General features: G+C 39.0%; 1 protein-coding gene across 1 annotated transcript in view; it reads right to left on the reverse strand.

Annotated features, from left to right (window-relative positions):
- Positions 1 to 2,810: 2,810 nt before the first annotated feature.
- TENT4A (terminal nucleotidyltransferase 4A) overlaps positions 2,811 to 14,266 on the reverse strand; it is a 62,856-nt gene continuing 51,400 nt past the window's right edge. Inside the window, exon 12 of the mRNA XM_054381686.1 lies at positions 2,811 to 2,990. Within this exon, the coding sequence (XP_054237661.1) occupies positions 2,811 to 2,990 (180 nt within the window). The remainder of the gene's footprint in view (positions 2,991 to 14,266) is intronic.

The following is a 14,266-nucleotide window of genomic DNA, read 5'->3' on the forward strand; positions in this document are numbered from 1 at the left end:
GCAACACTGCACCAGCAGTCAAATTCCTGTCTTCTTATCTTGTCGCAGTACATGGAGGGATGGTGTTACAGCAGTGCAACACCAGCATTGACATCTCTTGGAAACAGTAACAAATAGCAACTGTACTATTTCTATGATGTACCATAGGGGTCCTGTTCATCCATTCAATTTGCCATGTCTTTCTTCTACATGTAAAGACCATGGCTTAATTTTGCCTGTGAACAGTGCACAAAATAGTAGGGCTGAGAAATGCATCTGAAGACTTGATTTCTGAAATTTTGACTTCAAGTCAGTTGTTGACATTTCAGAGTCCTCTCAGACAGTTAATAAAAATAAAAAGAGGAAAAAAAGACATGTCCATTTTATGAGGCTGAAAACTGAAGAGCTTTGAATTAATTTAGAAACTATGGGGAATGATTAAAAAAAAAATATGGAAAGTTAAGGTATCCCAAGGGATCAGTTAGTCAACCTCCTCTTTTAATACTGATGAGAAGTACCTCCTGCTCCTTTGCTGTCTCAGTTATCAAGGGATTGAACCCACAACTACAAAACCAACATCCAAGCTCATTACTCCCTTTATACATGTCAAAAATACTTGTGGAGGACATCCATCCACCTTCCAAGATCATTCTGCAGGTATTCAGTGTGAAAAACTTAAAGCAGATGTTCAAACTATTCATCAAGCAATGAGATACAGTCAAATATTACTACATTCATTAAAGTTCCCATAAAAATGTACAGAAAAGTGACTGGTCTCCAAAGTTTATTAAAAATCAAAGAATAGAAAACTTTACATAAAAATATGTCAATTTTAGCTTCCACGTAGTTGTCCACACAAAAAATTTTAAACATTTTTAAACCTGTAGCACATAACCACAGTGATAGCCAGGCCAATTTATTTGGTTCACCATGACTGAAGTGTTACATGATACCACTTTTCAAATGAGTTTTGCTTCAAAATGGATGCTAGTATAAGACACCAACTAAAGCCTTGGAAGGCTCTTTAATGTAGTTATGCTCAATATTGCTAGTGTGTGAAGACTAAGCAGTACAGGCTCATGTAACAGCCCTTAGATATTCTTTATGAAACAGCTCACAATTTTAAAAACTTTTATTTTAAATTGTGATGAGTCTGGAGCATTAAGACAAACGTTTTGCAAACAGATATGCACTACTCTACTTTGGAATGTTGCCCTCTCTCCCTTCAAGGACCTGTTTGTGTTTGACAGATTCAGTAATAACATGAACTACTTCTGCTTCAAAGGCATACAGCATATGAAAAAGCTTCATGCTTGACACCTCATTTTAATATTCAGATATCAGTTTTAAAACCTTCTATATCTGTACACAGTATAGATGTCCTGTTAACAGGATTCTTCCATTTTGTCTGCTAGTGGACTTATATAACTGATCTGTAATTTTCTATATAGCTTAAGAACTCTCATTAAAAAAAAAAACAGGAAGTCAGAGGGCATGAAATGTGACCTACTCCCAGGACAACTGTGGTGCTGTAAAAACAGGGTTAGGCAGGATGTACATTTTTCAAAAAGTTAAAGACAGTGTTTGTCATGGCAATACACACTTGCATAGTATACCTGTATGCATCTGTAAATTAAGTGCCAGCCACTCATACCACATACAACACTGGGCTGTGCTCTCCTGCAATACATTAAAAGATACTTCTTGTAATGCTTAGAGCAGCTGAAGTACTTTTTATATATTTGCTCTTAACAGAACTAATGCATACTGCTATACAGATTCCATAATGGAATCAACATATTTCCTTTCTCCACATTCCTTAAGCCGGGTACCTCTATTTAATAACATTGTTTGAACCCAAACATTAACAGGTTACATTACTAAAATGTATCAAAGCATGTAATTCACAACTTCAATTTCACATCAGGGCTTGAACCAACCTTTTTCCTCTTCCCTCTTCAAAGTTTTACTTCTGGTACTACAAATGCTGAATTCGTTGTTTAGTTAAAAGACTAAAATTAAAACTCATTGGTCAGAGCAAGACGATTGATAGAGGCCAGACAATGAGCTAAAAAACATGGGATCAAAATGCTTTGGAGCTTAATACCTTCTTAAAATCAAAAGCCAAATCGCACTTTCATTGTGAATCAAGAAGCCTCAAATATTACCAAATATCATGTTTGTAACACTGCTCAGACAACCTGCCAAAACTATGAACCCAACTTAGATAATGCAACCTGGGAAAGGATCTGTAAATTAAAAAAACCTCTTCCCCTTAAATATAACTTATGTGACAATATGAAATTAAATTAAAAATTCCAAGTTATTGCACAAATTATACCTCCAGTATTTACAGAGCAAAAGATCCTGAACTTTGAAAGAAAAACAGAAGAGCAGCAAATTTAATTTTATGAATTCCCAACTTGATTTGCTGCAAAGAAAAAAAAAAAAAAAAAAAGAAATTCCAGGGGGCTGAAGTTTCTTTCATTTCTAAAACAAAAGAAAACTGAACCCACAAAGGAACAGATGTAGCCACAGCAAAAACGCCACAGCATTTGTAAATGTCCTTGCAGTTCCATTGTCAGAGCTGCTTCGGCATTGTATGAACCATTGTGGGAAGGCAGAAAACAAACTTCCACATTTAATAAGGCTTCACAGATAAGCACGACTACTTCTTGAAGATGGACTGAACCACCACACAAAGAAACATGCAAAGAAGTCAGCTGCAGATATTTGGCAACACCAATAAAACAATGTGCTGGACGCTGGTCTCCATCCCTCGAGTGGCACTCAGTTTGTCTGAACAGGGAAGGTCATTTTGGCATCTGCCATTATCTGCTCAGACTAATAGGCAAACTGTCCCTGTGTTTTTTTCTTCTCCATATATTACGATTGTACTGGTGGTGTCCTCGGTTACCAACTGGTTGCCTCATGCCTCCACTGCTGACGGGGCTGTAGCTGTTGCCTTGGTTGTGAGTTCCTTTCATGGAAAACTTCATTCCACTGTGCTGCTAAAAAAACCACATAAGATAAGCACTCAATTTAGGCATACAAACAACTGAAACAGAGCACATATACGACCAGTGGTATTTCCTCAATATACAATTCATTCCCACAGAACACTGCTTGAGGCAACTGGTCTTCTCATGCTTGTCTAATTTGACCTCTGCAAGCCCAATGGCATTCAACAGCTTAAGATGTTTTTTCTGAAAATGTCCTGCAAATGGAATTGTGTAGATTTCAAAGCATCCTTAGAAACCCTTAGATTTCGGTATGAAATACACTTACTATAAATCACCCTTATAAAAACAGAGACCTTCCATGTTAAATACTAATTGTGACAGTCAAGTCTCTTTTAAAGGGTCTTAGCAAGAGCATGACTCTCGTTCTCCCTCTCTACTCTGCTCTGGTGAGACCCCACCTGGAGTACTGCATCCAGTTCTGGAGCCCCTGTTACAAGAAGGATCTGGACATGCTGGAATGTGTCCAGAGAAGGGGCACCAGGATGATCAGAGGGCTGGAGCACCTGTCCTATGAGGACAGATTAATAGAGTTTAGGCTATTCAATCTGGAGAAGAGAAGGCTCTGAGGAGACCTTATTGTGGCCTTCCAGTATCTGAAGAGGGCCTACAAGAAAGCTGGGGAGGGACTTTTTAGGATGTCAGGTAGTGATAGGACTAGGGGGAATGAAGCAAAACTAGAAGTGTATACATTCAGATTGGATGTTAGGAAGAAGTTTTTCATCATGAGGGTGGTGAGACACTGGAACAGGTTGCCCAGGGACATGGTAGAAGCCCCATCCCTGAAGGTTTTTAAGGTCAGGCTGGATGTGGCTCTGGGCAACCTGATCTAGTGTGAGGTGTCCCTGCCCATGGCAGGAGGTTGGAACTGGACGATCCTTGAGGTCTCTTCTAACCAATTCTATGATTCTACAACCAAGTGAGATACTCAATGAGACTTTAAGAAGCATCACAGATAAATGTAAGGGCATGATCATGTGAGCTGACACAAAGCCCAAGCGTGCCCTGCCCATAATCTCACTCAGCTACAGGTAAACTAGCTATGGCTTGTAAGGACCTTGTAAATCCTACTGGCCTGATCATAGGGCTACACAGCTCCAATTCCATACCCTCACATCTGAATGAAGGCAGAACAACTAAATGATCAGGAACATAACATAGTGTGACACTGGTGTGAGCAGGAGGGGTGGGAGTAGAATGGAATTTCCAGAAACTTGGAACAGAAACTGCCCAAATATTCAGTGACAGTCTGAGTAAATCTACCACACCATTTTAAAAGGTCTTTTCCAGCCTAAACAATTCTATGATTCTATAAGGCAGTGAATGACTAGTAGTCATTCCTATCACCTAATGGCATATAGCAAGTTCATTCAAGGCGTATGACTTAAAATAGATACAGTTTTCAAGGATGAAATCAAAGCAGACTTCCCAAATAGTGACAACTTCAATGCAAGCAACCTCTTCTGATGTCTGCAGCAAGAACTTTAGGACTGAAAACTGTCTTTAGCAAAAGGCTAATACATCATTTTGTCTGCTGTGAGTGGTTAAACAGAAACATCACAAAGCTAACACTTGAGGCAACTGATTAGGAGTGTGAAATATCTGCAGCTAGTTTAGTAACCTGTGTTTCCAAAGAAGGAGAAAGAAATATGAGAACACCACACCATCCTTACAATACAAAGCCAAAACAGTTATTGAAGGCAAAATTCCATGAGCAAGATTTTACACTGAGCATACATAAAGACAAACCAGTGAAGACTAGAATTGAGGAATAAAGTTAACTGTAGGGTGGTAAAACCAAAAAAATCATAAAATCTGTCTCATGGTAACAATCAACCTTCAACACGCAAGTTCTAGAATCACAAGACAGACATGCTAAGTACTATCCTCAAAATACCAATGGTAAAATATTTAAGAACAAACAGAAAAAGGGAATGAAAGCTGAGAACCCCTAATTCTTAAACAGGTATAACTGCTTTGCTAAACTATCTATTAGAAGCTACTTAAGAAGGTGAACAACAAGAGACTGAAAATTCAGAATGTTATTTTTGGCAAGTGGTCCTTCAAGTAAACACACCATCTTGTCAACACTCTTGCGCAGCAAAATTTTCTAGGTCAACAAGTGTGCATCTGACTCAATTATATAAGCAATTAAGCATCTACATTAAATGATGTCAAAACACTAAAAACGATCTTTCAACAATCAAACATTAAAACCAGCAGTAAATACAGTACTCTCAAGTATATGTTGAAAAAAAGACAAAGGAAATCTTTAAGTTTTGCTACCGTGCAACCAGAACAATATTCTGACCAAAGAGCATACAAATCCTCAGCAAACCTATCCACTTCTGCTGGAAATGTGAAAAATCTGTCAATTTCATCCTCAATTTGAGGATTTAAAAAAAAAAAAAAAAAAGTGGAAGCAGGAAGGTAGGTCACCACAAGACCTGCAAACACTACAAATTCACCATGCTTCATCCACTGCCTTTCAGATATTTGGCACAGCACGAATTCCTGCAGGGCTTCCCTGGCAAGTCCAATTTACCACAAAAATTGAATCTTTGATTCTCATCTTCTAACTAGTTGTTTACAAGAGGACACACATCCTTCACTTAGTTTCTTTCAGAATCTTTGGTAAAAACAAATTTACTTGATGTCTTCTGAAAATCCAAGAGGCTGTATCAAACAGCTTTCTCTTGTTCACACACTGAGTATTCACATGCTCATGACTCCCATAATCACTGAGAAATGGCAAGTCTGTAAACAGAAGACAGTTTGGATAATGAAAAAAAAGCAGGCCCTTGATATATGATGAGACAAAATATCTAAACTAAGGATTTGTCTGTCTTCCTTCAATCAATTTTTTTTGATAGAAAAACCACTTCTGCCACCCCAGGGCTACTGAATGATAAAAAGGACCTGTTGGTGTTGGTTTTTTGTTTGTTTTTTTTTTTTGACAAGTCTGTTGAATTTGATTCTCCACAAATAAAAGCTACTAGATATGGAAGAGAAACTGAAAAATAGCATTTAAGACAAGCTGGTAGACAGGGACAGGATGGAGTGGAATTCTGTATCACATAACAGGTTAAAAAAAGCTCCCAGATATTTTTACAGAACTTTAAAAAGAAAAGGACACTACTTTACCACACACACAAATGTGGTGGAAATTTACATACGAAGTAATTATTTGCTAAGGAAACCGAACTTTTATTCTTAAATATTAGCAAATTTACTCTACTAAACTACTGACATTCAAAAACTGCCATTATTCAGAAAGAAAATACATAGCCAAACATAAATCAGCTGCACTCTGAAACTGCACAAGTAACATAACAGAGCTCAGGTCTAAACATAAAAACAGCATCCAAATTGCTTTGGTGATTAGTGCTTGTTTTCTGGGTTTGGCAGTTTGTTTGTTTGGGGGGGAGGGGGCGTTTATTAGCATCTGTAAAAGTTAGAAGGAGAAGTCTTAGCAATGAAAATCAAGTATCAGTACTCTTCATTTTAAAAGAGATTATGCATACAGTGCTCAAATATAACTGTGAGGACTTAAAGCTACAGAAAAAAAGCTTTAGAAACAACTAAGTCAGTTCAGAAATAATGTAAATCTACTAGCTGGTTAGAACTACAGGTTTAATGGCCATAACTGAATCTAGTCCGCAGCTGATCAGAGCCATAATCAAACTCATACACTTCAAAATCATAAAACACGAAATACTGGAGGAGTATTCAGAAGAACTTTAATGCACCATTACCGTTTTAAGTAGCCCCTTCAGTAACTTAACATAAATCCTAAAAATATTCCACAAAGTTATACTCCATTTCTCATTGTATTTCCAAATTCTCTATTTTAGGCTTGTAGCAAAGAAAAATAACAAAGCAAAACCCCAAAAACCAAACTAGAAAACTGAAATCAACCAAAGAAACAAACCACAAAACCAACCATCATAACTCTTTTTAAAAGAATTTATGCTCCCTTTCCCACTTCCTGAGCATAACATCTGGAAATATATGAAAAACCTGCATCTTACCTGTAACTAAAATTGAAGTTGTTCTTGATTATTTATGTACTGTTTTTCCAAGAAACAATGCTCAATCACCTAATCAACATTTTAGTCATTACTGCATGACAAAAAAACCCACAAAACCTCAAGTATTAGGCGATAGTTCATCCTAGCTGAATTAGCTAACAGGATTCTACAAGATCTTTGAACCAGCTACCTAGGTGTACACTTAACTTAGTAAGATTTATTAGTGGTTTAGATTTCCAAGCTGAAGAGTAGCAAAACCAAATTAAGTTCTTATTCAACTAGTATAAAACTGGTGATCTAGTAAAATAAGGACCAAAGCACTGAAAACAAAGACAAGCCCACCCCTTCTTTGGACCTACTAGCTACTTTCAGCTAGAACTGTCAGGATCTTAAGTCCTGAAGAGATTTTGTAAAATGTGCCAAAACCTCTTTCTGTTCCCCTTAAAAAAATATGGAGACCAGAAAGAGCTCAAAAGCAAGAGGAGTTTTAGATGTTTTGCCGTTTAACACTAGAGAACTGAAAGTTTTAAAGCTACAAGGGAGAAGGTTATAATGGTCCTTCATATCTTACTTTACTTTGTATGGCAGCTCTACTAGGAGCCTGTGACAAAAGGAAGCTTTTGGGCTTTTTCACCGTGAATTAACAGGCCTGGCAGCTATTAGTATGACCAGTTCAAAGATAAAGTACTATTTGAGAGATCAGAGAGCCTAATCTCCAGACTGAGTGACAGTAGAAACTACCATCATAGTTTGAGCATATTTTGAACTACCTCATGGTAAAGTAGAATCAGACACACAAAAACGCCCTTTCTGATCTCGTCACCAGTCAGGTTACTAAAGTGAAGGGTGAGTCAAAACAACTCTACCAGAAGACAGAATTCTTCTTGCAACTTTACCACCATTGTGACATTATCTGCATACGCACCACCAAGAAGGAACAAGACAAAATAGCTTCTCTGGCGTAAAGCTATCAAACTTAAACCTTGAAGAAAATTTCTTACCTCACAGACTTCTGACTTGCAATTTAGAACAATTATTGAGAAGATCCAAAGCACTTTCCAGATAAGCTGATATCAATTACAGCACTTGTGAAAAAGTCAGTAAATACATGTGACTATTCAAATGAATGCCAGTTTGGACACAACCTGAATACAGTGACATTGGAAGACAATGGGAAGCCATGCTAACAAAACCCACAATACTTCTACATTTAGAAAAGTTTATATGTGGTGGGTTTGCATCTGGGTTGAGGCAATCCTAAGCACAAATATAGGCTGGACAGTGACTAGCTGGAGAGCAGCACAGAAGAAAAGGACCTGTGGTGCTGGTGCATGAGAAGCTCAACATGACCCATCAGTGTGCACTTGCAGCCCACAAAGCCAGCCAGATCCTGGGCTGCATCAAGAGAAGCATAGCCAACAGGCTGAGGGAAGTGATTCTCCCCCTCTACTCTGCTGTGGTGAGACCCCACCTGGGAGTACTGCATCCAGTTCTGGAGCCCCTATTCCAAGAGGGATATGGACATGCTGGAATGTGTCCAGAGAAGGGCCACCAGGATGATCAGAGGGCTGGAGCACCTCTCTTTGTAAGGAGAGACAGAGAGTTGGGGCTGTTCAGTCTGGAGAAGAGAAGGCTCCGAGGTGACCTTATTGTGGCCTTCCAGTATCTGAAGGGAGCCTACAAGAAAGCTGGGGAGGGACTTTTTAGGATATCAGGTAGTGACAGGACTAGGGGGAATGGAATAAAGCTGGAAGTGGGTAGATTCAGGCTGGACCTAGGGAAGAAGTTCTTCACTGTGAGAGTGATGACACCCTGAAATGGGTTGCCCAGGGAGGTGGTTGAGGCCCCATCCCTGGAGATGTTTAAGGTCAGGCTGGATGAGGCTCTGGCCAGCCTGATCCAGTGTGAGGTGTCCCTGCCCATGGCAGGGGAGTTGGAACTAGATGATCCTTGTGGTCCCTTCCAACCCTGACTGAACCTATGATTCTACTTATGCTCATAGAAACTACATTTAGAATTCACACCTTTCCTGGAACTTAAAAAGCACTCAGGAAGCCACCACCACAGTGGCCTGAGACTTTCACACAGTCACACAAACATCTAGGCTGGATGTTTACATGGTGACCTCTGGAGATCATTTAATACAACAGAAGGCTGTATTCAAGTCAAATTAGGTTATCTAGGGTCCAGTCAAGCTGAGTCAGTTTGCATACACAGAAGGACATATCCCCATACCAAGACAATCTATATAAATATGACAATCTATAATGAACAGTATCTTAAGTACAATTTTCACCTGAACAGCCTCTGAAACTCAGATGCAGTTTTTTCTTCTCTCCATTCTTTAGTAGAAGGGGTAAAATATAATCTTTTCCTAATTTTTCATGTATTAAATCAAAACCCAATGTTGTGTCATACACCCAAGCTGGGAGTCAGATATTTAGAAACTGGAAGTGTTTCCAAAGTAGAAAGTAGTATCCTCCTTTTGTGTATGCAAATGCACAGACACCAAAAAGGAGTATTCCACCCTAAATGAGAGCTCCAAATAAAAGGATAAGAAAAATGACATTTGGTTGACTGAAGAAACCTTCAGTACCCAGTAAGTTAATATACTGGAATCTCTGAATCATTACTCCATACTAAGAGATTTTAACATAATTGTATATCTGTCAAGTTGATAACATCTGCATTCTCAGAATATTTATTGCAGTAGATTAGAGCCTTGACATATATTAAAATGTTATCTTTACAAATGCATTCTTCGAAGTGAACTACTCTTTAACCACTTGTATTCATCTAACAAATTTATTTTTTATTCAAGCCCCTCACCAATGTTATTTTTATTTCTAATGCTACTAACTTTTGAAGAATCGTTCATTCCAGACATACTATCATTATCAGCATTATTAGCGAGACTAAGCAACAATTGTTCTGGCTATGAACAAACTCTGAAGCCAAGTATTTTAGCTAATAAAGTGCTTGTAAAGCAATATAAACAAGCAGTATCTAAGTTAAAGTGCTCGGCAGTAAATAGCCACAAAGTTCATCTAATAAGACTGTGGTATTTCAGCACTGACATTAAGGATTCATTTCACAGTTGTCCCCTGCGCTTCAGGACTGAACCAGTCAATGTCACTATGAAATTTTCAATGAACATACTCACTATCAGAGACCACTCATCTAAAGGTTCCTCACTGGAGGTTTTCTTAGACACAATGGAAGCCAGTGCAGTAGAAGGACTGGTGTTTGCTGGCTTTAGATACTCCTGAATCAAAAGACCACTCTTTTGAGAAAAAAGGTGCAACTTCGAAAGTAAGAGTTCTTCTGACCTAAGCAACTTGAAGTTTCTTCTGTCTTCACTGCTGACTAGGTGACCAGCAATCTAAGAACAAACTGAATTTACTTCATCCCTGAATAATAAGGAAAAGATGGAAGGACCCTTCTGCATGGGAAGTCACCAAGCAATTCCCATCACCTCCATCCATCAGGATACACATGCTAGTATTTGTTTCCCTGGTTCTTCCAGTGGGCAGCACTGCTTCATAAACTGTTCTGATTTCCCAAGTGAAATTTCCTACTGCTTGTCAGCAAAGTAGAAGAAAGATTACCTTGGGAAAATGATGATGATGGTCCCAAAAAGCTCACAGACCCATATCATGAGCTTAATTAGTCCCTGAACTACTTGGAAATTCTTCAATTAATTATGCAGTATGAAAATAGAATTGGTAATCACACCAAAGCAGTTGAAAAAAATTATTAGGAAGCTCTAATAGAAAAGAATTTGCCTTGAAGGCTGCAAGTTGTTCAAAATACAGTTAATGCTCAACATTGTCACCTCCTGCTATGGAAGGTAGTATTGGACACCTAGCTACATCTTCCAAGCTAAACTGAGATGGATAAAGTTGACAGGTAAAAGGCTGAAGATACTATACAGACAAGTAACTTCCTAAGACATTTTGAATATGAAAGAACACCTGCTGTTAAGAAAAAGGCTTGCACACAGTCAATCAGGATAGGAGTCCTCTGAACTAGTAAAACAAGGTCTAGTAAACTATCCACACCCAACTTCCCACAGGACAGCAGTTCTACATAGCCAGCTCTACATGGTTCAGCAAATTCCACCATTTCTCCCTACTGTATGGTGAGCTCCACAAAGCTCTTGAATATTGGTGGGTCTTCAGAGGAGGAGGAGGGGAGACCACCCACAAACTCATTCCTGCTGAGCCTGAAGTATATATTACATTAGGAGGAAGAGGAGAATGTATACAGGCAGGTGGATGAGTGGCAGGAAAGGCTGGTGGGAGCAGCTCCAAGCAAGAATCTTTCTGCATTCCTCTACAATATTACTTAGCAAGAACGACTCATGCACACCTTGTATCCCTCAGGTAATGCAAGGTCATCTAGGCTCACCAGGTCCAAAGGTGCTGTGTTTAATTGTTTCCAGCTTTACTAGACTGCTTTTTGTAAAGTTTGTTCTTTGAATTACAGCATGAACTACTCAGCTCAAGCTAGACATGCATGAATGAATAGCTTCAGTTGTGCTCTCAACCATTTCTTCAGCTCACCACTTCATCCCCATCACAGATCATGTCACTTGAACGCTGCCGAAGACAAACGGGAATGGTGATTAATCTTGATTCCTGGTGTGAATTATGGCCTTGTATCATCCAAACTGTTCACAACACCAACATTTAACAGAAACATCACCTTTAGTCTATCAAATAGAAAGGTATCCATCACAAACTTTTCCCTTCCTCTCTGCCTTTGAACTGTCATAGCCATCTCAAGTTGCAGCCACACAATATGATTTTTGCAAGGAAACTGTGTATATATAATGGAGTTAAAGTGTTAAGAAATAAGTCACATGATTTGTAACATGTGCTAGTCAATGAATCACATGCTTTCATTGTGCTTGGTCATCAGAGGTGCCCACCTTGCTCTGTAACTGTTTTCTGTGACTTCCTAATGTAGTGTTTATATAAACAACGAGATAAAAGCAATAATGGGATAAAGGCAACTAAATCAAACATGAAATAGATAAAATTTTAGCTAACAGACAGGATGGAAGGCAAAAGGGGAGAACTCAGAAAGGTTTTGCCCAGGAAGCCCTCCTGCCCCATGTGTCATCCTGTCCCTCCTCCCCTGCCCTAAAAGATGAAAATAATCCCTAATCCAAGGCACATTAGGAATGAGCTCATGGGTGGTCCCCACACCTCCCATGAAAGATGGGCATAGAGTTGTCCAGTGGAGAGTTGGGCATTGAAAGTTGGACCATTCCCAGTAAAACACATCCATTAAAAGTAATTAAACTACCATGGTCTTAAGTTAACATCTACTGCAAAAGGCAAGTCATCAACCTTATCCGGCTAAGTCATGCTCCCGAAAGCTGCAAATTAAAGGAGACATTTACAGTACTCTAGGTAGAATGACTTGATTTCCCACTTCTGACTTGGTCATAATCTTTATCAGAAAAGAGTATTTCTAATTTCTACTTCACAATGCAGAAGCTTTGGCAAATTCAACACAGAAAAGCCATCATCCTATTTCTGAACTGTAAATTGCAAGAAATTCCTCTGACTTCACACCTATCTCAGAGAACATCTTTGCCAAGCAAAAGCCACAAAAATATTCCTGATTTTAAATATACAAGTACTGCACAAACTACTAAAAAAAGCAGTTAACAAGTACTGGGAAGGGTAGCCAAGTAACAGAAAGACAGAAAAAAGTGCTACAAAGCAGTTGTTTTCCAAGATTCAAAATTCCAACTCAGATCCAAAATTCATGCAATACATTGCTTCTTCACAACTGAGGCAAAAACTCTGGATGCCAGCCTGTTTTGTACTAACAACTGCATGCCTTCCAACTGGAATCTTCTAATTCTGATGAAGTTAGGCTACCTCTTCAGAAAAGCAGAGTTAAGGAGCATAACAAACTAGACTACGCATGCATTTTAGATTTAACTTCAAATGTGTGTCTCATTTTAAATAAATTTCAAAAGCTTCAAATTGTATACTACTCGCATGTGAATGCTGAATTGCAGACACTAAAAGAGCAACTTGTCGTTCTAATAGCTTCTCACCAACAGAAAATATTCCTGTACAGATGGTCTGGTTTTGCCTAGGTAAGACATAGCAGTAGGGGAAGACAGGTAAAAGAAGGAAGAGGAGGGTAGCAATCTGTAATAACTCAGAAGATGAAAGAAAGCACATTTCAAGATAGAAGCAGTGCTTAGTAGATGACTGAGAATTGCAGGGTTAACTGGCAAGAGCTTCCAAAAGTGGTGCCCTGTTAGCTTGCCTACAAGGAAATAGTGGAACGCCTGCAAGTATGCAAAGGAAAAGTATCCTGGTCCAGATGAAAAAGGTGAAACGTATTGTAGTGAAGTGCCTAAAACAAGCAACTGTGTAGTAACAAGGAACTGTAATATATCCTAACTTAATGCTGATATTACTGAATACTGAAAACGCTTGCCCAGATGAAAATTCTTCATTACTCGTCTACGAGTTCCGATTTCACAAATAAATGTTTTCCTTTTTGTTTATTCTGTAAGTGGCAGTTACCATTTTCTAGACCCATAAATCAAACTCACAGGCTGAATAAAAAGTTGATGACCTGGATGATGGGAGAAGTGACCCTCAGCACAGTTGTAGATGATACAAAATTAGAAGGAGTAGCTCATAGAAAAGATGATTGTGCTGCCATCAGGAGGGACCTCACCAGGTTAGAGAAGTAGGCCAACAAAATCTCATGAAGTTTGGAAAGGCGAAATGCTAAGCTTCACATGCCAGTACACACTGGGTACTAACCACTGAGAAAGGAGCTTGTCATAAAATGATCAGGGAGTTCCAGTGGACAAGTTGAACATGAGCCAGCAAGGAACCCTTGCATCAAGGAAGGCAAACAGCATCCTGTGCTACATTACGAAGAGTATCTCTAGCAGGTCAAAGGAGGTGATCATTTCTCCTCTACTTAGCACTGGCAGTGACACACACAGGGTTCTGGGCTCAGGTCTGGGCTCCTCAGTAACAGAAACATGGACATACAGGAGTGAGTCCAGTGGAGGTCCATGAAGATAAACAAGAGAACTAACACAGTTGTCATAACAGGAAATTATTAAAAGAGTTAGGGCTGTTTAATCTCAGGAAGAGAAAAGTCAGGAAGGATCTTTCTGATGGGTTTCACTAATAAGAGGTTATAATGAAAAATGAAGCCACACTTTTCTCAACTAGTGCCCTG

Source organism: Indicator indicator, chromosome 6 (genome assembly GCF_027791375.1).
Source record: "Indicator indicator isolate 239-I01 chromosome 6, UM_Iind_1.1, whole genome shotgun sequence".
NCBI lineage: Eukaryota > Metazoa > Chordata > Aves > Piciformes > Indicatoridae > Indicator > Indicator indicator.